The 27758-nt window shown below is 34.4% G+C and overlaps 1 protein-coding gene across 2 annotated transcripts in view; it reads left to right on the plus strand.

Moving 5' to 3' along the window:
* The window catches only part of LAMA2 (laminin subunit alpha 2), a 308934-nt gene that overhangs the window by 104158 nt on the left and 177018 nt on the right, over nucleotides 1–27758 (plus strand). For both annotated transcript variants that reach the window (XM_072332884.1, XM_072332883.1), the window contains exons 5-12: nucleotides 1206–1385; nucleotides 3725–3814; nucleotides 6328–6445; nucleotides 7139–7317; nucleotides 8749–8848; nucleotides 15941–16101; nucleotides 18366–18506; nucleotides 20389–20562. In XM_072332884.1, the coding sequence (XP_072188985.1) occupies nucleotides 1206–1385; nucleotides 3725–3814; nucleotides 6328–6445; nucleotides 7139–7317; nucleotides 8749–8848; nucleotides 15941–16101; nucleotides 18366–18506; nucleotides 20389–20562 (1143 nt within the window). The remainder of the gene's footprint in view (nucleotides 1–1205; nucleotides 1386–3724; nucleotides 3815–6327; nucleotides 6446–7138; nucleotides 7318–8748; nucleotides 8849–15940; nucleotides 16102–18365; nucleotides 18507–20388; nucleotides 20563–27758) is intronic.

Here is a 27758-nt window from a genome sequence, read left to right on the forward strand (position 1 = left end):
GGAAATGGCTGAGTGGCCTGACCTTTCAGTTGGAGTGCTGAGGTGAGATGCACAATATATATGTATCACAAAGTATAAATTATTCTCTTATTCATTCTAACATTCTGCTTTTTTAGATTGTCTCCAAAACAACTTTCAGTGTACCAGCCTGTAATAAAAGTGCCCCAATTAAAATTTAACACTTCAGAATACAGGAAAATTAATGTATTTTCCTCCCTTTTCCTAGATGTTCACTAACAATATTTGCTATACCTAACATTTTTTCTTCTTGTAGGACTTTTCTAAGAACTCTTCTGTTGCAGACCATCTGTTTTCTTCTGTTGATTAACAGCTACTCTATGTTCTACAGTGATCAGCTGGAGAGGGTTCATCTTGGCAGGAGAGGGAGAAAATTACCCATTTTTTAGGAGTATCCTGGTTTCTGCAATTGGAGTCAGAGACATTCTGAAAGAATTACAAGGCATGCTTACCCAGTTGTCTAGCATTTAGATAGGCATGATAGGCAGAGAAAGGGGGAGAACTTTTACAGAAACCAAACAGTAAACGAAGAGTGGATCCTTGGATAAAACAAGTATTGAACAGAGTTTTGTTAAATTTTAAAAGCTTTTCTTAGGGACTAGGTGAAAAATGTTGCAACCCAGAAAATGAACTCAACTTGTTGCGAACAAGATTCAAAGGCATCGTTGCACTGCAAGAAGAGAGAGTGGAAGGTGCTTATGAATGCTTACTTTATCTCACCCAGCTGTTCTAGTTTTCAGGATTTCAGAAGATATCATGGCTTTCAAAAAAACAAACTTCAAGCTGTAAAAGGTGCAAAATGATCCCTGGTGAATCTGGAGTCTCGTTCCAAGTATCGATTCCTTTAACTCAGATTTTTGATCCCTTCAGTTGTTCAACAACTTGAAAATATTTATTTAATGTTAGAAGAAATGAAATGCCAGCAGAATGAATGTTATTGTAGGGATTGTAGTGCACTGCAGATTTATTTTGTTTGTGCTATAACTATTCTATAGCTTATGACTTTCCTTTGCTCGGAAGATTAATGAATATGTGGAATATTTTTTTGGAGGCATCTGAGTTATATAGATGAAGATATTTTACATTTACAAGGCATTCACACAGTGCCTTTAATGATATTTAGTGGCATAATCATGGTGGCATTGTTATCATCCAATGGCTTGTTGCTTTTATAATCCTGTCTCCAGATTCACACTTCTCTCATTAATGGACGGCCTAGTGCTGATGATCCTTCACGTACATTACTGGAATTCACCTCTGCTCGCTTTATTCGCCTGAGATTTCAGAGGATACGGACACTAAATGCTGATTTAATGATGTTTGCACACAAAGATCCCACTGAAATTGATCCCATTGTTACAAGGAGGGTAAGTTCGGGCAAGACATTAGAAATATGTGTGTAGAAGTTCTTTAGAAATTATTTGCTTCCTTTTGCTTAACATAAGAAATTTTGGAAGACGGTGGCTAGTTGTTGTTATCTATCAAAATACTGGTAATAATAGGATTTCCTCGTCTCTCAGTGTTTTGTATATCAGAAATCACAGTTTAATGTTTTCTGCTTAATGATTTTATTAACATATTTAAATATAGAGCTCCCTTGAATGTATATATACTGATGCAGGTATAATTGGCAAATGACAGCTGTTAGATAATGTTCTCCTGCCTCTTGAGCTGCTCAGTCCTTTTTTATCGTTAACATTCCTTGTATATTTTCTCTGAGTACAGTTTCTAGTACTGGTAGTATTAGTAGCAGTACTACCTGGATGCAGTATATTTTTGGCATTGTTATATGATCGTTGCTAGCAGGTAAATTTTAGATCCTGTTTTTGTTTAAAAGAATGGATGCTGAAATCAAGTTCATACCACATCAGTCTTCTCCACTGTTATATGTATATACACACCCCCGACTTCTGTCTTTCCACACTCCATACTTTCTTCCTTGGACAGATTCCTTTAATTCTGGAGAGTTTTTTAGGGTACCACTATAATAATTGGCATTCTCGGCTTTCATTACCATCAGTGACGGATAACTGTAAAGAGAAAAATTTTCTTCTTCTACACCGCTCTTGTAGTTTTTGACTTTCCTTCAAGCTTGTAGGAAACTGGATACTTTAAAAGTTTGGAATGTGGCATTCTGTTAAGTACCCCAAACCCAGAACTGTTTTCAGTTGAGTGTAGTTATTGCTGATCTCACTAATAATGAAATTGTGTGCTTATCTAAGTATGTACATTTAGTGATTCTAAGTGAGTAGAATCACAAAATTGAATTTAAGATCACAGTTCACACTCTGAAAATTACTATATACTCATTAAAACCAGTTTCAGGACAATCTACCAATCTACCAACAAAGAACAATAGCTCCTGTATCACAGCTCTTCATGAGATATTTCTCAAAGGAAGTAAGACTTATTGAAACTTGCAATACTTTTCTGGCTTTTCCTCTAGAACAAGATATTCCAACAAATAGGAGAAAGAGGGTAGTCATAATTTATACATTTTCTGTTTGGTTAATAATGAATTATGTGAGTTTCTGCTTCATTTGATATACTTATTAATTATCTGAAAAAATAGGTTGAACACAGAAACAGCAAAATTTTAAATGGCATGTGTTTGTTTTGATTAGCAAATTGTTAAAACATTAAAGAATCCTCACGATAACAGACAGAAGTGGACAAGATATCATCTAATGTTCACTTTTCAAATATGTGTAATATATAAAGGTGGTGAGGCACTGGAATGGATTGCTTAGAGATGTGGTGGTTGCTCCATCCCTGGAGACATTTGTGGTCAGACTGGACAGAGTTCAGAGCAAGATGGTCAAGCTGTAGGTTTCCCTATTCATTGCAGGGGATTTGGAATAGATGAACTTTAAGTCACTTCCAACTTAAATGATTCTGTGATTCTATGATAAATGCTTTTTCAACCTCTTTTCTGGTTAGGGCTGTTAACCTCCACCAAAGATAAATGGTCATATGTAAAAACAACAGGTCAGAAGTTACTTAAATCTTATCAAAGAAGGTTCTTCTATGGCCATCCTGAAGTAAAAAATAGTCCTTTCCACAGCCCAGAGAATGTCCAAGTAATACCCAACTAAGATGAACAAATGTGTTCCTAACCTGAGCTTTTTTCCTAACAGGAGCTTTTTACCTAACCTAAGCTTTTTTTTTTTTTTTTTTTTTTTTTTTTTTTTTTTTTTTTCTTTTTTTTCTTTTTTCTTTTTTCTTCTTCTTTTTCTATTCTTTTTTTTTCTTTTTTTTCTTTTTTCTTCTTCTTTTTCTATTCTTTTTTTTCTTTTTTCCTTTTTTTTTTCTTTTTTTTCTTTTTTTCATAACCTTTCCTTTTTCCTCATTATCATACCTTTGTCTTTTGATGTTTTCTGAAGGGATTAAATTCTACAGCATTTGAATTTTCATGATCCATTGCACATATTGCCTATGTTCGTATTTGGTGTGTGTTGTGTATAAATTGACATATCTGTTGTGGCTTCAAACAAATGGTACTGTGCCAATTTATACCCTTTCTCTCACTAAGCCTGAATCTGTTGATCCATATCTAGCTTGAATTATACTTTATACTATGTTTTTAATAGATCAAAAAAAGAAGTAAAACAGCACCTGACGGTTTTGTCACCCAAAATGAATTCTGTGCTTTGACGCCTGCATTTTTCAATCCACTTAGCAATTCAATTTCTGTTTTGTCTTACAGTATTACTATTCTATAAAAGATATCTCAGTTGGTGGCATGTGCATATGCTCAGGCCATGCAAAGGCTTGTCCACTTGATCCAGTGACCAATGTACGTATTATTTTTTTCTTCTATCTTTTCTTTTTTGTCTTCCTTCCTTCCTCCCTCTCTAAATGTGCCTTAATCACAGGGTGGAACATGAGAAAGAATCATGACATGCCTCAGAATTTTGTGAATATACATTTCTTCTTCATCTACAACATACATATTCAAACCACTAGTTTTGTGTTGCCCTCTTTTTTAATGCTTTAATAACTATATATTTATATAATCTTTTTCTTTATTTCTATTTATTAACTATATTACATATTTTATATGTGGTCTAGAACAATTTGTTTTCACTCAGTGAAGTCTAGGCAATCCGAAAGATTGAACACCCATGACCTAAAAGAACAGTCAGAAGCTGTGCCAGGATAAAATAGTGCTGGCAGCCAGAACGACTGCCATTCATGCAACATCAGCAGAAGCTTTCTCTATATTGGAAGAATGGATTTCAGATAATTCGGTTCATATGCAGTATTTCCTAGAAAAAACAAAAAACAAACAAACAAAAAAAAAACCAAAAAACAACAACAACAAAAAAACACACACACAAAAAAAAACAACAATCAAACAAACAGAAATTAGGGTTGTTATGTATCTGTAGAATTGAATACTGTCAGTTTTTCTTATTTGATATTAGTTCTGATATTTCCTAAATAACTGACAAGTATTCAATCAATATTTACAAACAAATGATGACTCTATAATGGCATATTTACTATACATGGAATGTTGTATGATCAATCTACTCATGAAAATCACAAACTGCTCACAGTTTATTCTGAACATGTAGATCTCTTTTTACACCATTAATAAATATGTAGCTATTATAACAGAAATATAGAAATATATTATTGATAGTCAAAACGCACAACATCACTAATACAGAATTTGCAGTCTAATATTACTGGTGTGCCACAGTATGGGAGCTCTTCATATGCTGTTCACTCAATTAGAATTTTTGTGCCTTATAACAGGAAATCTTGTTTCTGTATGACATTGAACAATTGCATGAGAACTGATTAAAGATTAAAAAAAAAAAAAAAAAAGCCAAAACAAACAAAACAAAGAAAAAACACTGAGAAGAAATCTGACAGACATTGCATTAGCATTTCTAAGTAGTTTCCATGGTACCTTTCAAAAATTTTGCAAACTCCTTGCTTTAATTCTTGCAAGTCTTTTCAGTAGGGATGTGCATAGCAAGTAATGTACTATTGTTTCAAAGACATAGATGGTTTTTGTTATCAAACTGCCGTGTTATCTCAGTGCCATGTGGCCCTACCTCAGAAAACAACTGCTATCATTGCAGATGAAGGCAGACTTCAGATCACTGGGCTACTTGATTAAAAGGGAATTTTGACAAGTGTGGTATCATCTTTTGTAGAATGACAAATATATATTGTCTAGCCAGTAAAACAAATACAGTAAGTGAAACAATTCAAGCCATAAGAGATTTGGAATGTTTGGTTTAGATCTCCAAGGATACTCTCTAGAATGAGCCATACTGAAATAGGTGGACTTAGGCTTGTAAGTCATTGTGACTGTATAATTTTTCCTCCAGCATTAAAAAGGATAAACTTTCTTGAATTTACTGCCTTGCTGTTCTGAAACATTCTTTAACTTGTCCTTGTTCTGCAAGATTCATGCTTTGCCTGGTTGGCCAGAGAATTTCTCCAAGTAATCTTGTTATGTTGTCCTTCAGAGGACTCACATGGGCCATAGGATATCTGTTCCACTGAAAAACAGTTGGAAAGTCAGTGTTTGTTCCTGTTTGTAAACAAAAGTTTCTTTCTTTCCCTGTCTTCTTCTGAGGTTTTGCGAATTGCCTACAACAATATTTTCATGCTGAGACTAAGCTGGGACTGAGGTGATCTGAGAAACTAAAGACCACTGCAAGGGTGGTGATCTTCCTCCCACCTCCTGTTTAATCCTTCACTTGCTGACCTCATATGCAATTTAGTTGTACAATTCAAAGGTTACAAGATGAGTTGAATCATCCAGCAAAAAGTAATCTTAAAAGTAAGGATGACTGTTTTTATGGAATCAGTCAGCAGACCTGATTTTACTCTGCAGCTGCAGGAGTGCTACATCAAGGGAAGGGCAGAGGTTGGATCATCCCTTCTAGTGCAAGCTAGCAATCAGTTTTCCTGTAATGCAAAGCTCTGTTTGAGGACTATCAGCACTTTGTCTTATTTGCTGCTCTGGGAAACATTCTCTTATTCTCCTTGCTTCAGTAAGTTGGAAGTAGATTCTCCTATGTTCTTAGATTCTCCTAAGATTCTCTGGCCAAATTCCTCCACACTCTGGCTGTTTTCCTAAAATTGAACTATTCAAGTTAAACAAACTTTTGTCTCTCATGAGTGAACACAGGATGCATAAATAAATAAAAAATGAGTAAGCAAAGGAATTACAGATTTTAGCCATTAACGTTTTCATAATTTCAGCTGGAATGCAGATTACATACAGGGGCAACCTCTTCAAATCATTACATTTTGTAAATACTTGTTTTTCTTTTAAATTAGAAATCTGTCTGTCAGTGTGAGCACAACACTTGTGGAGAGACATGTGATCGATGTTGTCCTGGTTTCAATCAAAAGCCTTGGCATGCTGGGACTTTCCTGGTTAAGCATGAATGTGAACGTAAGTTGAAAGCAGAACAGAAGAGGATTACTGTAGCTGCTGGTGAAAACTGAAATTGAGTCAAATTGCAATTTATGTTATTTCTAACCACATTTGTTGATGAATCGGTGTTGTTCACTTATTTAGACTGACTCAAAAAGTCAGTAGAAAAATAACACGTAGAATTGTACTTTTACTGAATTCAGAATATTGCAGTTCTGATCTGAACTTCTCAAAAAGTTTTAAGACTCTCTTTTGTTCTCACCAAATTCTTATATGTCAATGGGAAAAATGGTGTTTTTTTTGACATCTTTTAGCTTTCATGGAAGTTATTTTAATTAACTCATACCATTCTGTTATTTTTTTCTTATGATTCCTCTTATATTGCTATTTCATGAGCTGTATGTGTGTGCAACTACCAAAAAATTTCAGGATCATCAATTTTAAAAAGGAAGAAAATAAAAATGAAAGAACCCACTTAATTTATATCTGTTCACTACATTGCACTCTGAGACAAAACATGAAGAAAATACAATATGCAGAGTTTCAGGCTGCATTTGTGACTAGACCACATTGCTTCTTGTAGATGAAGTAGAAAATTAATGCTTGAATGTGTTCTTGCTTGTACTGCATGTCGTACAAATGAATGAAACGTTAAAAGACTGATTTTGATAACTTAGAAAGTCTTTGCTAATACACTTCCATTTCTTTTAGCATGCAACTGTCATGGGAAGACTGAAGAATGTTACTATGATCAGAATGTGGCAGACAGAAATCAGAGTTTGAATATTTTTGGAGAATACATTGGAGGTGGAGTGTGTGTTAATTGTACAAGCCACACTGATGGCATAAACTGTGAGACCTGTGTTGATGGCTACTTTAGACCTAAAGGGGTAAATGCGTGTTCTGTTGTCACTTCCCTGTAATTTGTTATGTTCAAGCAATCACTTAAGCATGGAAAATTTATTATTCAAAAGAGGAGACAGAATTTGGATGCCATTTTATGAATGTTAACTTTTAAGTCCGACAGTGTAGCAATTACTTTTCACAGCTGGAAATCTGTAAAGTTAATGTTCACAGACATATGAAACTAAATCTTGTTGATATGAAGGAATGCACTAAGGTCGGAGCCTCCAGCTAATATTTTGCTTAAAAGGAGGATGTGGTCCAGTAAACAGAACTTTTACCTCAGTAATGAATTTCAAGATGTGTTATCAAAGACCAAAGAAATATTGCAACACTCAATACTGGAGAAAGTTTTTCTATAATTTTTTAATTTTTAAAACGTAATATAGAAAAAAATAATAACTGAAATTCTATGATGTCCCAGGAATGCTTTTCATTTTTAGTGCAACAAGAATTGTTTTTTGTGTTTCAGCATATAAAGTTATATTTTCTTCTAAAACAAAGCTGTCAGAAGATGCACATTATATTAAGTTGTATTGCCAATATAGGCTGTGCTTGTGCTTTAAATAGCTACACTAATTGTGTGTGTTTAAATTCCTGACATTTCGTCTGCGTAGTTTCAGTTGAGGAAATCGTGCCCATTAGTCTGATTGCTTTTCACTTCTCAAACAGAAACATCAGCAAATAACAATAATTACATTCTCCCTGATACAGTGCTTTTAGTCTTAGAGCCTGTAGAAGAGGAGTACTGATCTATTCAGCAGTATGACACTTGATTTATTCATTAATCGGTTGCCATCTGACTAATAGGAACTATATCTCTCTATATACACTATATAATATAGATAAAATAATAAGTAATTTACTTTCTCATTGTGGTGTTAGACTAAAGTTTAATATTGTTTGAGATAGCCTTTTCTGGAAGGATAGGAAGTGGCTTTAAACTGGAAGAGATTTAGACTAGATATTGAGACACTGGAACACGTCACCCAGCAAGGTGTGGAAGCATTTAAGACCAGGCTGGCTGGGGTTTTGAGCAACGTGGTCTAGTGGTAGATGTTCCTGCCTACAGAAGGCAATTTGAAGTAGATGATCTTAAAGGTCCCTTCCAGTCCAAACCATTCTGTGATTCAATTATACTTGAATATTTATTTTAATGGTATAAGTCTCTGTTAATAAGTATAGACTTGATTTGTTTTTGTTGAAAACCTAATTGTATCTAAACATATATGTTTCTGATGTGAATCTAAGATGGAACATTAAACTTAAGACTGCATGGGTTGAGTTTAGCAACCATCCTTTTTTGTTTGTTTCCTGCACAGAATGCTGGTCTCTCCTAATTTTTCTTTAAAAAGTAGATAAGTATTTCCATTCATTAAAGGTATAATTTTGTTTTTGTAATATCTCTCTTTCTGTAGGTATTGCCAGATAGCCCAGATCCATGCCAGCCTTGTTCCTGTGATCCAAATGGATCTTTACATGAAACCTGTGTCAAAGATGAAAAACATGCAGAAGGAGGTAATATTCCTAAAAGACGAGGATATTAAAGCTGAAATTCAGCTGCAAACGATGAAAAACTGAGTCATATTCTTCCTTTTTTAAAAAAGGAAATTCTAATGATTTTTTTTTTTTAATTATTTTATTTATTTATTTATTTATTTATTGTTATTTACTCATATAGACATCCAGTTTAAATGATAATTTTCTTTGGAAATTCAGATTTTATATTTCCAAATTTTATGAAGCCTCATTCAGATACATGGCTTGTAAACATGGTACATTTGGGAGAGCATTACACATGGAATATTTGGGAGTATTCTCTTTACAGTGCTTTCTTCTTTTACAGCAGAGATTAAAACTAGTACAAGTGTAATCTTTACATCACTTTACTTCTCCACACGTATTTGAATTTGAACCCTAGAAAAAAATTTCTTGAAATGTGATATATCTTCTGCCATCTATATTATCTGCGTAGGATTACAAGCTCTTTATGATAGCCATGAAAAAAACTTCCTATATGCAATTATGAAATATGAAATCTTCCTATATGCAATTAATTCCTTTTGTGTACTTTGGAAACAATATATTGCAGTACATTTCTGCTGCTTTTGCTGACAAACTTCTGAAAATATTGTAGGAAGCCAATAAAAGTCAAGTTCTTAAGGGATATTTCAATTGAGCTAATTGCAATGTATTGATAAGAGATGTTGTAGCAGTCTTTTTTTTTGAAATGGAGATCAATGAAAATATATTTTAACAATCAAGTGCTACCTACCTCAGTTCCATGAGACTAAAATTTCTAGATACAGTGGTGGAGCCTGATTACTATCACAACAGTGATTAGTAGCAGGTTGACCTTGGCCAGTTGTCTCCTGCCCATCCAGCTGTTATCTTACTCTTACACCTAGATAGGACAAGGTAAAAAATAAAACAAAAAAATTAATGGCTGATGATAAAGATGAGATCTTTTCCCAGTTACTGTCACAGACTTGACTTCGGGAAAATTAATTTTATTTATTTCCAATTTAAATAGATTTGGATACTGATGACCAAAGACAAGAAGTAAAATACATCTGCAGGCTCAACCTCATTCCTTCATTCTCAGCTTCTCTACCTCCTCACCTGTACCACAACTGGCAGAATGAGTTGGATTAGTCCATAACACCTATTATCTGCCACCCATTTCTCCTCTCACTTTTCCATAACTGTTGTGTGGGTCCTTTACAGAAACTGCAGTCCTTCAGGAAAAAATTATTTGCACTGTGGATTCTCCACGAGATCGTGTTCCTTCACTATCTATCCCCATTCTCTTTCTTGAGGTTCTCTGTATGTCTGTAGTGTAGACATCTGTCCCAGCATGGTCTCGTGAAGGCTGTATGGGTATTTCTTATGGATCTGCAAAATAAGCTAGATTGTAAGATGAAAACCCTTAAACTAAAATGAAAATGTAATAATCATTGGGATATAAAGTCTCTGTGAACTGTTCTTAAGGAAAATAAATCCAAATGCTGTATGTTTTCTGTGCGCCTCAGTACTGTAGGTAAGTAACAGTTAAAGCAGATCTTTGTAATAAATATCACAGGAATATTACACAGATGAAGTGCAACAAGAGGATTTCAAAGGCTGCATATGTAGGTGTTTCAGGCTATGGGAAGATAAGAGAAGGGCATGAAGGAATCATGCTATAATTTCTTGTTTCTGCAGAAATATATATATATTTATATTTTAAATGTGTAATTTCAATTTTGATCAGTGTTGTATAACTGTTTCCTCATATATCACTGATCATTCTGAAATTACTCATATTTTTTTTCACTTTGAGTGTCCAAAAATGTTTTTCAAGTATTGTTCCATAGTAACAATATTTGATATTTTCAGAAGCATTATAGATAAAGATTAGAGCCAAAAACTTTCAAGAAATCATGATATGTTTACAAATTGTGGTATTGGTAAAATACGTGACAGGCATTCACGTATTGTATTTTAAAATTAACTTCTTCACTTATGTTCAGTCAATACTAATAATAGGTAATAAAGGATAACTGAATATTGCCTGTTATTGTGACATTGAGGTCACTTACAGTTGTCCATACAAAAGTGAAGATGGAATCTATGCATTTTGAACTAATTTATACTGCAGCATTTAGGATTCCTTGGTAAGTCATTACTGTTTTTTCAAGCCACACTAACGGGATGTTAGCAAATAGCCATCTTTATTGTCTTTTAAGTACCTGCAAGATCTGTGAAGTTCACAGACTTATAGAATTTCATGATTCAGATGCTAGTGTGCACCCAAATAGTGATCTTTATTTTTGCTGAAAAACATTCTCAGACATCATAGGATAAATAAGCATCAGACTTTATTCAGGCTTCCTAGGTCTTTGCTCAGCAAACAGTCCCACTGACTTCCACAGTATTATTTTTGGAATATATACGCTATTGAATAGGACTAAGAATGCCAAGGCCAGTTTCTGGATTGCAAATTTTTTCAAGGATTTGGAGCATGATTTTGCATGGGTTTATTTTCATGTAATTTTGAAAGATGGGTAGGCTAAGCAGAAGCTGGTAAAACTTGTATTTCAAGATGACTCATTCTCCAGAATGAACTTTTAAACTTCTGTACATTCAGAGATATGTCATAAAATGATAATATTCAGGTAGAGAACAGTGAAAAACCCTATTCAAACAAGGCCTATGAAATAATAGAGAAAACCCATAAGATATACTGAAATATAAGTTCTTTACAATAGCAACAAAAGAAGGACCTGAAACATTTACTGTGATTCAGAATTTAATTAGCCTTTTGACACACTAAACACTACAGAAGCTTGGTAAAGATGATCAAGGGTACATCAACAAGGAATTTACATACTGTGTAGAAACATGAGCATAAGTTTTGAAAGTATGATAGTGTCGTAAATTAAAGGTGAACCAAATGTGAGCCATACATACAGAGCATACTATATCAACAAGAAAAATATCTGATAGGTTAAAATCTCCACAGCTTCCTCCTTCTGTTGTAGCATGTGAAGCTTCTTAATAGCTTGACACCAATTACAGTATGTACTATATAAGAAAGGAATTTTCTTGGGTGGTGAAAGCTGCATTTCAGGTCCTTATCTCTCTTCCTCAGTTGCTAAGAAAAGAGAGGAAACGAAGGTTCTTGATGAAAAACTAAAAAAAAAAATGGACTGACTGGGCAATGAAAGAGAGACTTAAATTTAAATGTGTATTCGGGAGTTTTATTCCATGCTGAAACATGTTATTGATTTTGAATTTGCTGAGACTTGAGTTGTGAAATCTAAGAAAGGATGCATTATACTTCCAATTAGGCAGGATCATTTATAAAAAGGCAAACTTGCCTGTGTCTTTTGCTTCTCAAATGGGATACACAGCACGATTATTAAATCTGAGACATAGAATCAAGAAATGGCTTGGGCTGGAAGGAATCCCAAAGATCATCTAGTTCAAACTCCCTTGCCATGTGCTGGGTTGACAACCACTAGATCAAACTGTCCAGCAGCCCATCAGGCTTGTCTTTGAAGGCCTCCAGGTATGGCACATGCACAACTTCTCTGGGCAACATGTTCTAGTGACTCACCACTCTGAGTGAAGAATTTCTTCCTAACTTCTGACCTAAATCTCCCCTCTTTCAGATTAAATCCATTCCCCCTTCTCCTGTCACTATCTACCTGTGTAAAAAGTCAGTCCTCCTGCTTGTAAGCTTCTTTCTAGTATTGGAAGATCACAATAATGAGGTTTCCCCAGAGCCTTCTCCAAGCTAAACATGCCCAACTCTATCAACTTTTCTCCATAGAAAAGATGCTCCAGCCCTCTGATCATCTCTGTGGCCCTCTGCTAGACTCACTCCAAAAGCTTCACCTTTTTCTTGTGCTGGGAGCCACGGGCCTGGACACAGTAGTCCAGATGGAGACAAGGACAGAGTAGAGGAGGACAGTCACCTCCCTCTCCCTTCTGGCTGCCACTCTTTTGATGCAGCCCAGGATACAATTGACCCTCTAGGCTGCAACATCTTGCATTTGGCCTCATTTAATTTCATTTGGTTCTCATGGGCCCACTTTCAAGACTGTTTGAGTCCCTTTGGGTGGTATCTGTTCCTTTTATTGTGACAACCATACCTCTTAGCTTGGTGTCATCAGCAAACTTACTGAGGGTATACAGTCCCACAGTCGAAGTCATTGATAAAGATGTTGAAGAGCATCAGATCCGGAATTTGATCCAGGTTTATAAATACCTGAGTTGTGGGAGCCATAGTGGCAATGCTGGTCTCTTTTCAGTAGTGCGTGGGGACAGGACTAGGGGTAATGGGCTGAAACTTCAGCATAGGAAGTTCCACACGAATGTGCGCAAGAACTTCTTTACAGTGAGGGTGACGGAGCACTGGAAAAGGATGCCCAGGGAGGTGGTGGAGTCTCCTTCTCTGGAGATATTCAAGACCCGCCTGGACGCCTACCTGTGCAACGTGGTGTAGGGAACCTGCTTTGGCAGGGTGGTTGGACTCGATGATCTCTAGAGGTCCCTTCCAACCCCTACAATTCTGTGATTCTGTGATTCTGTGATCTCTGGAGGTCCCTTCCAACCCCTTTGATTCTCTGATTCTCTGTGAAAAAAAAAAAAAAAAAAAAGTCTTAAGGCACAGAATTTCTATATATAAGCAGGATAGATCAAGAAGTGGTCTATCTATGATGTGCTATGGGATATCAAAGAAGCAGCAAGATAAACTGAATTTCAGTACAGATAACATAATTTTAAAATCCTGTAGGTAATTACTTCTTCAAGCTTTTAGTTAGAGAAACCGTTAAAATAAATAAATAAATGCAATCTGGATTTACTCATATGGAACTGTTTTAAAACATTTTTCTTATAGAGCCAGCAAATTCAAAATCCTTGTAGGATTGGAAAGGCCTCCCTGAAATCCAATTTATCTAAAACAAGGAATTTTATTTAGAAGCTAAATCAAAATAAACAATTCAACAAATGGTAAGCATGGAGTTTATAGTCTGGATGTTAGGTGCTCAAGGAAGATACATTCTTCTAATTCAATTCAAGTGACATAATTAAGCTAGGAAAGAAAATATATATATATATATTTAGATTCCAAAAAGAAGTTCCTTGAAAAAAAGCAGAAGTTATATTCAACAGAGGATAACAGAAAAGGACATAAATCTTGACTGGTTTGTAAGGTTATAATTTTAGCCACGTGTTAAAACATTATAAAAAGTAATATGGAAATATTTAAATGTTGCTGAGTACTTCTTTAGATAAATCAAAATCTCAGTGATGACTGGACACTGAAATTTAGTAGTTCAAAATGATTTGGATGTATTCAGTTTATAACAGGAGAAATAAAGAAATAAATACCAAAAAAGCTGGATGTATTCTTTGTCACTATGAATAGAAGAGCTCAGGGGATTTCCCATTTTTTTTTCATGGAAACATGAGGCAAGTTGGAAGAAGTGTCTCAAACAGATGTGTCAATCTTAGAGCAAGATGACAAGTGAATAATAATAGAAAAGCATTCAAAATGTATGGCATGGCATATACGTGGCACCAGGAGGTAGTTAAAAAAGAAGTTGCTGAAGTATCGTATATGTAGTTTATAGTATTTTATAAGATCCAAATTAATCTTATATAGTTATTAACAGTTTATCCAGTTTGTAAAAGAAAGGTAGAGAATTCCAGGAAATTAAATCCTGAGATCTAGTTTCTGTATCAAGAAAATCAGTAGAACTAAAATAAAGATTTATATTTTTAACAATCTGCAGCTAAAATGAGCAAAACTCAAGATCAGGTGTTTTATTTTTTATTTCTTCTCATGGAGGGCAGTATTCCTTATGAATCTGTTTGAAGAAGCCAAGGTTAATTTGACTAATGAATTACTTTAATGTTCAGAATGATTTGTCAAGATTCTTCAGCAAATACCACAAGAAAAGTAGAATAGAAAGAGGAAGAAGGATTCTGTTACAGATGAGTACTTGGTTAAGAGAATAAATGGACCATTTTCACAGTGATGATCAGCATGAACTGCTGAGAATATTCATATTTAACCTGGAAAGGGGACGAGTAGGAAGGTGACAAAGTTTGCAAGTACAAAATCTTTCAGCACAGTAAAATGAAAGAGCTGCAAAATGTTCAGGGATCTTAAGATAGTCAGTGGATGGGTAATAAAATAACTGATGAAATTCTGTAGCAATTAAATGAAAAGTTAAGCAGAGAAAAATGTAATTCTACTTGTACATTGACTGCAGTAATTTTTGAAGAAGACATTAGCAATTGTGAAACAGTTCTTGCAGTTACCTTGGACTGTGCCTTGGAAGTATCAGCTCAGTGCTGGCTCAGCTATAGTAAAAGGTCAACAGAGCCTTAAAAAATATTACTAATGTTTTAAAAGAAAAACTGAAAAAAATCATGTCATTTGTAAGTCCTCACTATACCTTCTTGAATAATTTATTAGAAATTGAAATGGAGAAGTAATAGGAATTTTCACCTATTTAGACCAGTTTCTTTTTGAAAAGATATTAAATAGGCATAGAATTTTTTGACATACAAAATAAAATTGTTGTGTGGGGTAGGATAGAGTTATACTGAATTCACAGATTACATGGAGATAGTGAGAAAGCTACAGTTATTTGCTGTTTACTATGGTATGACATTTAAAGGGCAACAAATACAGATTTAGTGTATATCAGTGTTTAATTTCACACTACACATGGCTAAATGCAGAACTTACTGCTAGAGAACTTTATGGATTCAGGAAGCAAAAGCATATTCAAAGGTAGTCAGGCAAATTAATGGAAGAGGGGATTTTTGGATCTGCTAGATGCAAGGGCTTAGGGACAAGTTACAGTTTAGTAGATCTTTAATATACAGATTGTGGGAAGCTCAAAATTTAAATAACTATAGTCAGCTCTCAGACAGGATATTGAGTTGAATCAGTGTAGGTCTTAGCCAGAGTTTGTTACACCTACATACCAGAATGTATATATCACGCCTACAAACAGTGTTGCTATAAGCACTCTAATGAACAAATCCAATAATAGTAATAATAAATCAAAAGTATGTCATGTTTTTTTTTCTCTCTTCCCATAGATATGTTGCCTGGTTTCTGTCACTGCAAGACTGGCTATGGAGGAGAGCACTGTGATAGATGCGCCTTGGGTTATACAGGGTATCCTGACTGCCTGCCCTGCAACTGCTCGGTGGAAGGCAGCGTGAATATTGATCCTTGTGTAGGTCTCTGTGTCTGCAAGGTATGGATATCAAATTCTTGTGAGCCATAGGATGATGTTAATGATACTGAAAGATTACAATCAATGGTCTTCTATCATATAGTGATATTCCACTGTCCTACCTATGTGCATGAATATCTGGGGCAGTCAGTACTCGTAGAACTGTTGTTCTTGGTCCTGTGAAGCCTTGGATTGTTCTGTGTCACCTGAGCTCATTGTAATTCAAATAGATATCGAGTAGCCTGTTGCATGTCTTAGCAGGGACAATTAAGAAATCTGTGAATTATTTGCTTTGAATTCTCATATGTCCAGGATCTATACGTTTGAAGTGTTATGGGGTCTAAAACTACCCTGAAATATGACCTCAAATGAGAAAATCCTTTGAACAGTTGGTGTCTTAAAACAGCATTTTGGCCATAACACTCTCTGTTTTAATTCCTTACAAAGGGCACTAGTTCTTGCCTTGGAATGGTTTGATAGAAATTTCTAATATATTTAGCTTTCTGGTTGTTTGGGGTTTTTTTTGTTTGTTTTTTTGTTTGTTTGTTTTGTTATCTTCTTTTAGTCATCCTTTCTGTACAATGAAGTCCTTAATTTCTAAGAACCGAATTTAAAAATGTTTTTTTCTTCTGTTTATTTCTATGTACCTCCAGAAAATTATACATTGATAAATAAATTAAAAAAAAGCACTTAAAAGAAAAACAATTGCATCTACCTCTTACAAAATACAATACAAAAAAGGCTTTACATGAATATGACCAAATGCATGAATATGACCAAAGGACAATTTATGGTTTAGTTTTGGTAATTGTGTGTCATACTTGTGAAAGTTTCTTTACCAGATTTAATTAACAGGATTAGAAATAAATGTGAATCCTAAAATATTTACAATATATCCCGAAGTACAAGAATGTACAAGAAGTACTTGACTCCATCAGTTCATGCTGTACACACTCTGGTGTGGCAGCTGAGCAGCACTGAAATCTAATCAGGGAGTTAACCTTATCCTCACTTTATATAACAGTCACATGCTTTCTGTCAAAACTAAAATCTAACCATATTACAATTCTAATTAATTGACTATTAAGTCTAGAAGGTCAGAAATTATTACATTCTGAATTGAAACAATGGTTAAAATGTCATACGCTAATTAAAAGATAAATAGTGTTTAATTGTTCTTATTTTTATGACTTTATTGGTGTAATACCAAACTGACTTGTTGATAAAATCAGTCTAACATGAGTAAATAAGAAATAGAGTTTTAGTTTCTATCCCAAAGCATACACGCTCTGTACACACTTTTTTTCCTCTTTGGTTATCCTTTACCTCCTTTTTGATTACTGTAATCTCCTTTTAAGTGCATATAGTAAAAAAAAAATACCCTTTTCAGACAGCTTATATACTGATACATACACATTTATTTTCACTAGAAATGTTAGAACTCAAGTCAAAGCAGATTATGGTCAAAAGGACACTGAAATCATCAGATTAGCTATGCTCCATATGAAGACTAAAGAGGGATGCCTGAACAAGTTAATAGCAGGTCTTAAGAAAAATGCTTCCCCTCTTTTAATCACATCTTTCAATTATATATAATGAGCTCTGAAATTTACTGATAGTTTTCTTGTTAAGGAAATTGACTGCTGAAAAAGGTTCTTAGGGTAAGCACCAAATGTAAGTGAACATTAGACTGTTATCTCTACCACGTTATTCAGAGTAAACTGACATACAAAAAGGTGAGGGGCAAGTGTTTTATCATAGATTGACACAGAAAGCTTTCTGAAGGTATATGGTCAAAGTTTTGTAGTATCAGTTTAAAATGAACTAAAAACCAGACTGAGAAACAAATTAGTCTGTAGAAACATTGCTTCAGTGCCAGAAGAATAGGTTAGATTTCTTTTCCTACTTTATGCATCTATTATTCAATGAACTTCATATCTACTGAAAAGAGTTATCCAAGTTTTACTCACTGACATCATTCTTGTGACTGCAAAATAGGACAGCTTTTCACTTAGACAAGTATGTCTACTTTTTGGCCCTCTTGTGGGTTTTTTTTTTGTTTGTTTGTTTGTTTTCCACTTCCCACTCTGTACACACTGAACACTTCAGAAAGGTCTGAAATAGAGAAATGAATTAGAGGATCTAATTCTAATATTTACAAATGAAAACAGTAATTTCTATAAATATCTTTGTAGCTCTGCATTAAAGCAAAAGAGAGTATGAAGCTGGGTATCTCAAATTCTAACCCATGACAACTGAAGTAATTTTATAATGTGCATTTTCAGGAACATGTTGAAGGAGAAAACTGTGATCATTGCAAATCAGGCTTCTTCAATCTGCAGCAAAATAATCCCAAAGGCTGTGAGGAATGTTTCTGCTCCGGGAAAACAAATGTCTGCACAAGCTCTCACTTTACATACAGAAATGTAAGAAAATTCCTGCTCTATCAGTATATGTCACTGATTCTGTGTTTTTGTGGGTTCTCACTTTCTGTTGGCACGGGAGTGCATCTTTCTGTATAACACTATGTATCTTTTTTTATGCCCTATACATTCTGTCGTTTATCATGAAGAAAATGCTTTAAAACTTTTTATTTTCTTCATTTGACAAAGTTCTGAAAAATGTGTGACTGAAGAGGGAGAAGTGCAAAAGAACTTATAAGTATCACAAACAAAGCCATGTGCTTCTGTCCTGGAATGTGCTTGTATAATCAGTATGTAATTAAATGTAACGTATTGACAGAGCAAGCCTTTTTTATAGGTCATTATTAGATTTCTAGACCTGAAATAATTAAGAATTTTGAAACACTGAATGTACAACATTTAGCTTCTATAAGGAAAAGGGCTAACTTACAGGGGGTATTTTGAATGTATTTCATTTGTATAGTGCATCCCTAGGAAAATATGGGAAAGTGAGATAAAAATGATCTTCTTATTCATACTCAGCATCAAGTATACTCTAAATTCTATGTTAGTTCTCAAAACTAACACACCATTTCCACTGTAACAGATGTATGCTACATATTCATATCTGTAGATCTAGTTTGGGAATTATGTTTCAGATCTGGTAGCTTCTGGTCTTGGCTGCACAGTATGTTAAAAATCTGAAAATAATATCATATGCCTAGTGTGTTCATCTATGTGCCAGCATCTAGAAAAATTTCTAGCCCACAGCTAAACTAGTAAATTGTTCTGCTGATATCCAGGTTCCAGATGCCATTCTTTTATGATTGGTGTTTTCATCTCTGCTGATGCAAAAGTTTTGTTGCTTGCCAGTTGTTTTTTTTTTTTTTTTTTTTAGGTTTTCTAAAAAACCTGTATATTTAAAGTTGTAAATTGTAACACTTCAGAATTTCAAATTAGTATGAATTATATTGTCTATAACAATCTGAAAATGTCAATTCATTTGTCAGGTTGTCATGGGTTAACTGAAAATCTACCTGCACCCATGACAGGGGAATAGATGGTCTGCAGGGCCGCTATCCCAAAAGGAAAAGGGAAAAAGAGAAAAGGAAAATAAATACAGTGGCAACGATCTAAGGAGGCACACTTATTTACTAAATACTATATCGGAATACAGAATAACACAATATAATACAATATAATTGGAATTAAGGCTAACGAATCAAGTAAAATAGGAGAGAGTGAGTCCCGAAACCGAGAGACCTACTGTAACTCTAGGCGAAACGGCTGGAATGCTTCCACATAGTCCCCCATGGCTGGCAGGATCCAAGACAGCGAGTCCAGCACTGAAGTGAGATTATATAGAGTCCGTGTCATATGACTGACCGTGATGTTCTCTGGGACATTCAGTCTTCTTTTGTGAGCAGCACATTCGTCAAAATTATCCATGCTTTATCATGATGTTATGATGTGGAATACTGATAGCAAAATTACAAAATTGCAAAACCATGACACAGGTCATCTTCTGTACTCTGTTGTGACTGATATTGCTTATCGTAAACTCATTTAATAAATTCTGAGGAATCGTATACATATATATATATATAAAATATACATATGTTGTTGTAAAATTGAACTTCTACCTCCCTTTAGATGATATAAAACACACAATATTTACTTCAGACAAACTACTCATGAGTTCTAATTCCCAGCTGCAAAAATAAGAGAAATTGTTGTTGTTGTTTACCCTATTATGTCTTTTGTTCTTAAGCTACCTTGAATTATATTTATATACCTATTCATTTTTAATAAAATGAAAGAATGAGGGATGGTGACAATTGAAATGATTGATGTGTTAATTCTGATCGTATTATGCTTTGTTTTGTTTTGTTTTCTGCCATCATAGATAGAAGATACGAATGGTTGGTACCTAGTTGGCTTATCTGGTCTCATCCGAGTTACTCCTAAGCAAAAGAGTATTGGTGGGCGTCAGCAGCTTAGCATCAACAACGTGTCTGCACGTAAAGTACTGCCACAAACTTATTATTGGAGTGCACCCAGTTCTTATTTGGGCAACAAAGTAAGTGCAGATGGTACTTGCCTCAACACTAGTTTGATTTATTGGGAAAATAAATAAATAAATAAATAAATAGATAAAATAAAAGGCTTTGAATGGGAGTGGAACTGAGATAAAGATGGATAGCTGTCTGACCAGCAAAATTTCAAGCAGGAAGGAATAAGGCATATGGAGTGTCCTTCTGATGTAAAAAAATATACAGAAAAAACTAAGTTATTTTTGACCTTCAGCCTATTTTGTGTTTCTGATGTCAAGTATTAAAGTAGTCTTTATCATTACTATTATTATTATTATTATTAATTATTGAATGAATTATCTGGCATGTATTTCATCTTGTCCTGTTCTCTTCCCACTTTTCCCACTTTGTCTTCAGCTCTGAAAACTCATTTCTTCATCTGCTATTCAAAAGATGCAAGTTGCGTATCAGATGTTGTGGGGGTGTGTTACAAAACTTTAATGTTTAGCAAGAGATTTCTGAGGGGAGTACTTTGCCCTAGAATTCAGAAGATCCTATCGTGAGCTCCACACTAGTTCTAGTGCATATATTTATCAAAGTCTATATGTTTGTGCATACACAAACAGGTATTCTTGCTTTGCCATTTTATGACAAACATTTGCTTTCTAAAGTCATGAGTGCCTTAGTGGTCTGACTGCTGGTCTTTTAGGCTTCCTGCTATAATAAATGATACCCTCAGAAAAAACTCTCTTTTATTTTTTCTCTCTGGAGAATCAGACTAAGGTCTGGATGAATTATAAATGTGAAGAAAGACAAACAACTTTCCATCTCTTTTAATGTTGACTATAGTAAAAATGTATCTAAAGTACTAACACTAGCACAAGCACTTTTCCCACTGTATTCTCTTCAAGCAATTCAACCTCTTATTTATTTATTTTCTTCCTTCTGGCCGCAAATCAACATGACAGAAGGTAAGTGAGCATGTGAAAACCAAATAGAATCATTCCAAAGAATTGGGCATCCTGTTCAAGGCAATAATTTGTTAAAGGTAGTCAGGGCTGTTTCATTGGTCAAGGGAGAGTCTTTCTATAAAATTTTCTATGCCTAGTGAACTTACCTTGTGATAAGAAGTGGTACTTTTCTAGACAGAATTTCATCCTGCTTCTTTTCAGTGAGCAGAATAATGATAAGAATGTGCATGAAGTATATGAACATGGAAGATATTTTTACAGTGTAATTTGGAGGTCCTTTGTGGTTACTATCAAACATCTCTGTATGATTGAAACAATTTCCTTAATAATGAAACTATATGAATTTTTGATACTACACTAATACTGAAAGCAATCAGAAATTACCACAGTACATCTTAGCTGTCAAGTTGCATCATGTAAATGGGAGTCATAAAGACCTGCTTAATCCATATGATACAATGGGAATGGAATTTTGCATGTCCTTATTTGTAAACTCAAACATTTCCTTAAACAGCTGCAGTTGGTTAGAACCAAGCAGCTGAAACCTGATGAAAACACTCTTTCCTGAGACTGATTGCTAGCTTTAATGTAGTATGATATTTGGTGTCACAGAGCAGGCAAGCTTCTTTAAGAATTTTTGTCGTAGAAAAAGTAGAAAATGATTTAGGAAATCTTGAAACGAGATATACATTTCTACTGTAATTCACAAACCTTGTGTCACAGAAAACCACTTGTCCTTTTTATTGTTAAAATTACTGCTCTTAAATGGTACTCCTGAAAATAGAATTGAGTTACAAAATGGTAACCGATCTGCATTTTCCAGTTTTCAAATATATCTCAAAATCCTTATTTTAAATGTTTCTTTTAATATAAAGTCGGCATATTGTGCATAAGCCTCTGCAGGATTGCTTGCCATATGTACACTATCTGCTTGTTTTACATCTCTCTCAAAATGCTTCTTCTGGTTTAAAAAGAAAAAAGAAAAGGGTTTTAAGTGGGATATTCTGAATGTGCAGCCTTCAGCATCCTTTTTCATGGACTATATGAAACCAATTTTTTTTATCTCCAAAGAGAGATTATAAATAACAAGCAGTTATAGATGATGCAGTAAATATTTTAAGTAAAAGGGAGACTAGAGTGTAGATTATTTTGACATCACTTGTATTCTTTCATTCTCCTAAATATACTTGCTAATAGGACAACATAAACCATTTTGTACGAATACAGATAATTATTTGGGGGGAGGAACCAGTTATTTTCCATACCTGACTATATAATGCTTCTAACTAAAAGCCATTTTTGAAGCAGAATGCAATTTGGAAGTAATCTGGTAGAATTTGATTTCTAGAATCTAGCGGATAATTGGGGAGAACAAATTTAAAGTGGCTAGTATTAAGGCTTTAGTAAGGATCATAAAATAGTTTATCTTCCTGCCTGCTTTGTAATAACCTACTGAACTAAGGATTAGAGCAATTGTGAGAACAAGTGGCCTGTTGAAGCTTGTAGTTACTGAAAAATTTACTTATTCTATCATCTCTAATTATGTTGTTATATGTCTAAAAGCATCGTTGGTTTTTTTTGTCAGTACTTTTTTTAACAAGCAACCTGTATGTTTATATTAAATGCTAAAATATTTTTATAAATTGGTCTGAAAGTGTTGAGTTACACTCTGATACTATTTGACCAGAGCACTGAAAAGAGAGTATAAATTAATTAAAAATTAGGTGCCAATCTCAGTGAAGTGGTTTGAAAAAACCTGTTATTTTAAAGGCAGTATGGGAGTGTCCATGATGTTTCAAAAATCTTACAATATGTATATGCTCTGCCTGATATCCTTTGATATCTCTGCAAAAAAAAATAATTAGCTAACTTGTATGCTGAGAAGAAGCCTCCTACAGTTAGTCTGAATAGCTAATAAGCACAATATAGAGTATGTAGACCACATGAGACTCCATGTAGAAACATCCATCTTTGGTTACAGGAAGGTTCTCTGTGTTTTCTATCGTTTGCAAATATGTACCTTTATTTCCTAAAGCCTGAGTTTAACCATGATGGTGAAGATATAACTCACCCCTTTCACATGGTTAGAGCACTGCTTTTGGTCAGCAGTCATAGGTTAGTTCAACTTTTAGGCAGAAGATGGCTTAGAATTCAGGTCTCTGAACACTTTAATCAGTACCCGGTATCCATATATGAATTAGACAAGTGTCCTCCAACTCTTTTGGCTGGTTTTGGACAGTTCTTACTGCTGCCATTTTTCAGACTGTAAACAAAACAGCAGAAGCTTTAAATCACATCTGCTCCAAAACACCATTGGCTTACTAACAGATTTTGTTAAGATTGAGCAGTTTCTTGTATCAAATGTAATTTTACAGTTGTCATGTGAACTAGTTCTACAGGATGATTCTATTCAGCATGAGTTCTTCATGAAGCCAGACTATATCAAAAATTAAAGCAAAAGATGTCTGTATAACAGGCTTTGTTAGATTGAAAATATTGTAGTACATCATGTTTCTCAACTCCCATATACTTTTAAGCATTCGTATGTGCATCCATTGTTTTTTCTCTGAATGCTAGTAAAAATCAGGAGTGCAGCTGAAAGTTTTGTGTTGAGTCTGTGCAAACAGAATGGTAAGAATGTTTTGTTTAACTTAACAATAGCATTTTATTTCTTTTGCCTATTCTTTTATAATTAGCTGTGTAACCTGTTTGCTGGCTTTAAAAAGTCAATATTTCTTTGATTCTAGGCATGAAGACTGTAATAAGCCTACAGTCAGTATGGACAAACTTCAAAAAATCTATTGGGCTTTAAAAAGTATTCTAGTGTGGAAAACTATAGATTGGGATGAGATTTTTTTTGGTGACATTGTCTGCTGCAGATTGCCCAGAATACCTGATAGGATTAGATATTGAATTCTAAAATAATCATAAGCTAGGTCTTTGTGGCTTTTATGTTTATTTCCTTTCATTTGTTTTCATTTCTTAGGCAATTGTGGTACAAAAGGCAGAATAATGCAAAGCAAATTGCAGTCTACAGCTCACAGGGGGAAAGGAAGGAGTTGAAACCCAAAACATAAAGAAGCGTAAATAATACAGTAATCAGCTAGAACAGAAATGCCAGGATCAATTGTGCTAAATTATTAATGCATCTAAGCCCAGAAAGCTTCATCTAGTATTGTCATGGTGTCAGATGTCAAGACTTTCTAGTTGGTAGGACATGATTGAATTCAATAAATCCCCAAGTCTTTTTCTTGATTTTACTTCCTTCCTCTAAAAGGAGAACAATCTATCGGCTTTTGATATAAATGGGTATCCAAGATGCAAAATAAATTGTTATTGGAAGCCACTTTTTTCTACTATCATTTTGTTTAGAAATTCATTTGCCTCTCAGGAAAACAGTGTCTGACAGCGTAAATTTAGCCTGCATGTGTCTGTTTGAATTTTGTCAGGAAACCGAGGGAGTGAAATTTAAGTTGTCTAATGTTTTTTTCCATACTGTGCCTTTAAGATATCTTTCTTTCACCTGGTATGGAGAATTAGACCCTTGTGTAGCAGATTAGTTAGCACAGATGCATTGCCCTAATCTAAATCTAATATTTTGGAACAAAATGGCAGTGCTTGAAGTATCTGCTGATATTCTGAAGGATTTTTCAGTAGTGATGAAAGTCTATCGCTTCATGGTGAATTAGCTTTGCTCATATCCTGCGCACATAAATGAGTTTCAGAACCAGATTTGACCATGCAACAAAGAACAACTACAGTAGGAAAAGTAAGGAGGGGATGTAGTAGGGAACATAACTGTGTCATTTATGATATATTAAAAATATTTTCTGCAGGCACTAATTGATTCTTAATGTCTTGTACATTTGAGTGAAATAGTCATGTTATATGCACATTATTCACATTTTTGAAATAAACATGAAACAGCATCAGCAGCAAGTAGTATTCCAGAAATCTCTATTTGGTGTAACATCCCTGAATTTGTTCACAGTTGCTGCAAATCCTCAGATTTTTAAAAAAGTGTATCTAGTCAACATGTGGCAGAAAATTAAGATGGATCATTTGTAACAAGGTAATTAGGTTCAGTCAACAGTGGTTGTTGTTTTGGTGGTCAACATTGGTCAACAGTGAAGTGATTTTCAACTTACACTAAGCGTGCTGCTTAGTTTATTAGCACTTTTTTCACTGTAGCTTTTAAAAACTGAGACAGTAGCCGAATTCGGATACTGAAAGGAATAGACAAACAACTGGAGTACAAGTGAAGAGCAAAATATTTTAAAGATCAGAACCATGGCTGACTGATTCTTTCTTTAAGTTTGCTTAACTTACACTACACATTTTAGGTTAGTTAGCTTTGATGAAATATTCTCTCAGCATGTCTCCAAGAAATAGGACAAAAGTTTATCTATGCATCCTTTCATACTGATGACTAACCAAAATTTGCTTCATCCTCAGTAGAAAATGAAATATTCCTGTACTCATGGACTGCCTTATTTGTAGTGTTCAGCTACTCACTACTGAGGAGTGAGACCAACCCACCAGAGCATATGTACATTTCACAATCTTTTTCCTTTATAATTCTTTCCAGTGATGTTTGGATAGTCCCTTGGGACTGTTCAAGTACAGCTTTTATTGTGATTTCAGTGGAAACTAGGGATACCTTATAGACTTCTAAGAGCCTCTGAAGTCAGTTTGAACAGAACTCAGAGTCTGACTAGCTGAGTCCACTAACAGCAGTGGTATTGTGTATCCCATCACACATTTAATTTCTTTCTGCTGAAATCATCTTATACTGCTGTAAGGAGAAGAGGAAATTTATTATAGGTGAAATTATTTTATAAATCCCATGTGTCCTTTGCTTTAAGTTCTCACCCAAGTTTGCCTTGAAGGTTAGGATTTCAATCAGTAGAGGCAGCTGAAAAGTGGAGAAACAAACTAACAAACAAAAAAGAAAAATAGAAGGGATGTAAATGTTACAGAAAGAATACTGAGGGGCACTAGGAAATAGTTATAGTAAATTTCTTGCTAGATTGAAAGGTCTTACTCTTATTATGTCTGATCCAAAAATTAAAATACTGAAGGATGAAAGAAGAAAAGGTCTGTGACTTAAAACTAACAAGTTAGGTGATTTGTAGTGAGTGCTAATGAACATGAAAAAAAAAAAAAAAAAAAAAAAAAAAGCATGGTGACAGTGGTTTAATATGCTTATCCTGAGCTGGGGATAGCTAAATTAAATGGCAGTTGCTTAAGACTGCAATAGGAACTGACATTTAAAGTGAGGATATATGGGTTTTATACACACACCATACATTTTCAGCAAAGAATGTTTTGCTTTGAAGATGATAATTGGGGTTATTTGATGATCATAAGTTACCTGGAAGTAAATAGTATAATGGAATGTTGTATGTAGTGTCATGTTATATTTTAACCAGTTAATAGATAGACCTAATTCATCATTGTTAATGGTACATTATAACCATTACCATTAGAAAAAAAAGTCCTCTATTTTTACAATAGAATATTGTTCTACTGTATATTTTTAAATTTCACTAGTAGTAATTAAAGTATAAATTCACCCATTTTTAAAACACAAAACACTAAGGCTAACTAGGATGTAGAAGAAAGGAGAGTGTCTAATCGGCATTTCAAAATGTACTTATTCAATTACAAAGTCATTAGCAAAAGAAAACTGAAAAAGGCATCCAAAACTATTACATAAAGTTGCTTTTCCTTTTTTTCTATGTTTGTTTCTGGGAAGTAACTAGTTCTACAACTAATTCTAATAAAAAAAATAAATGATTTCTTATTCTTGACTTCACAAATGTTGGTGAATTATATCAATATAAATATTGGTGAGTTATATAAATATGATTGGTGTGTAGTAGCAGCCCAATGATGAGTGCCTTACAAGCTCTGTTTTTCAGTGATACTCCATACATACTAAATTTCCAGTTAGTCACCAAAAACAAAGTATTAAAGTACTCACTTTTGTATATTTTGTCTTAAAAGACAGAGTAAGGCAGACTTACTCTTACTCTTCAGATCTTTTGATATTAACATCAGACTTCTACAGTTTTACTGGGTCTGTCTGGGCTTGAGTTAGCTTTCTTCATATCAGTATGGTGCTGTGCCTAAAACAATGTAAGTAAAATGCTAAAATTTTGACTCTTGCCAAGCAGAGTTTGCGCAGCATCAAGGCTTTCTCTCCAGCCTCTAAGTCAGTAGGCTGATAGTGGGCAAGAAATTGAGAGAAGGCACATCTTAAACAGCAG

The sequence above is a fragment of the Excalfactoria chinensis genome, chromosome 3, assembly GCF_039878825.1.
Source record: "Excalfactoria chinensis isolate bCotChi1 chromosome 3, bCotChi1.hap2, whole genome shotgun sequence".
Taxonomy (NCBI): domain Eukaryota; kingdom Metazoa; phylum Chordata; class Aves; order Galliformes; family Phasianidae; genus Excalfactoria; species Excalfactoria chinensis.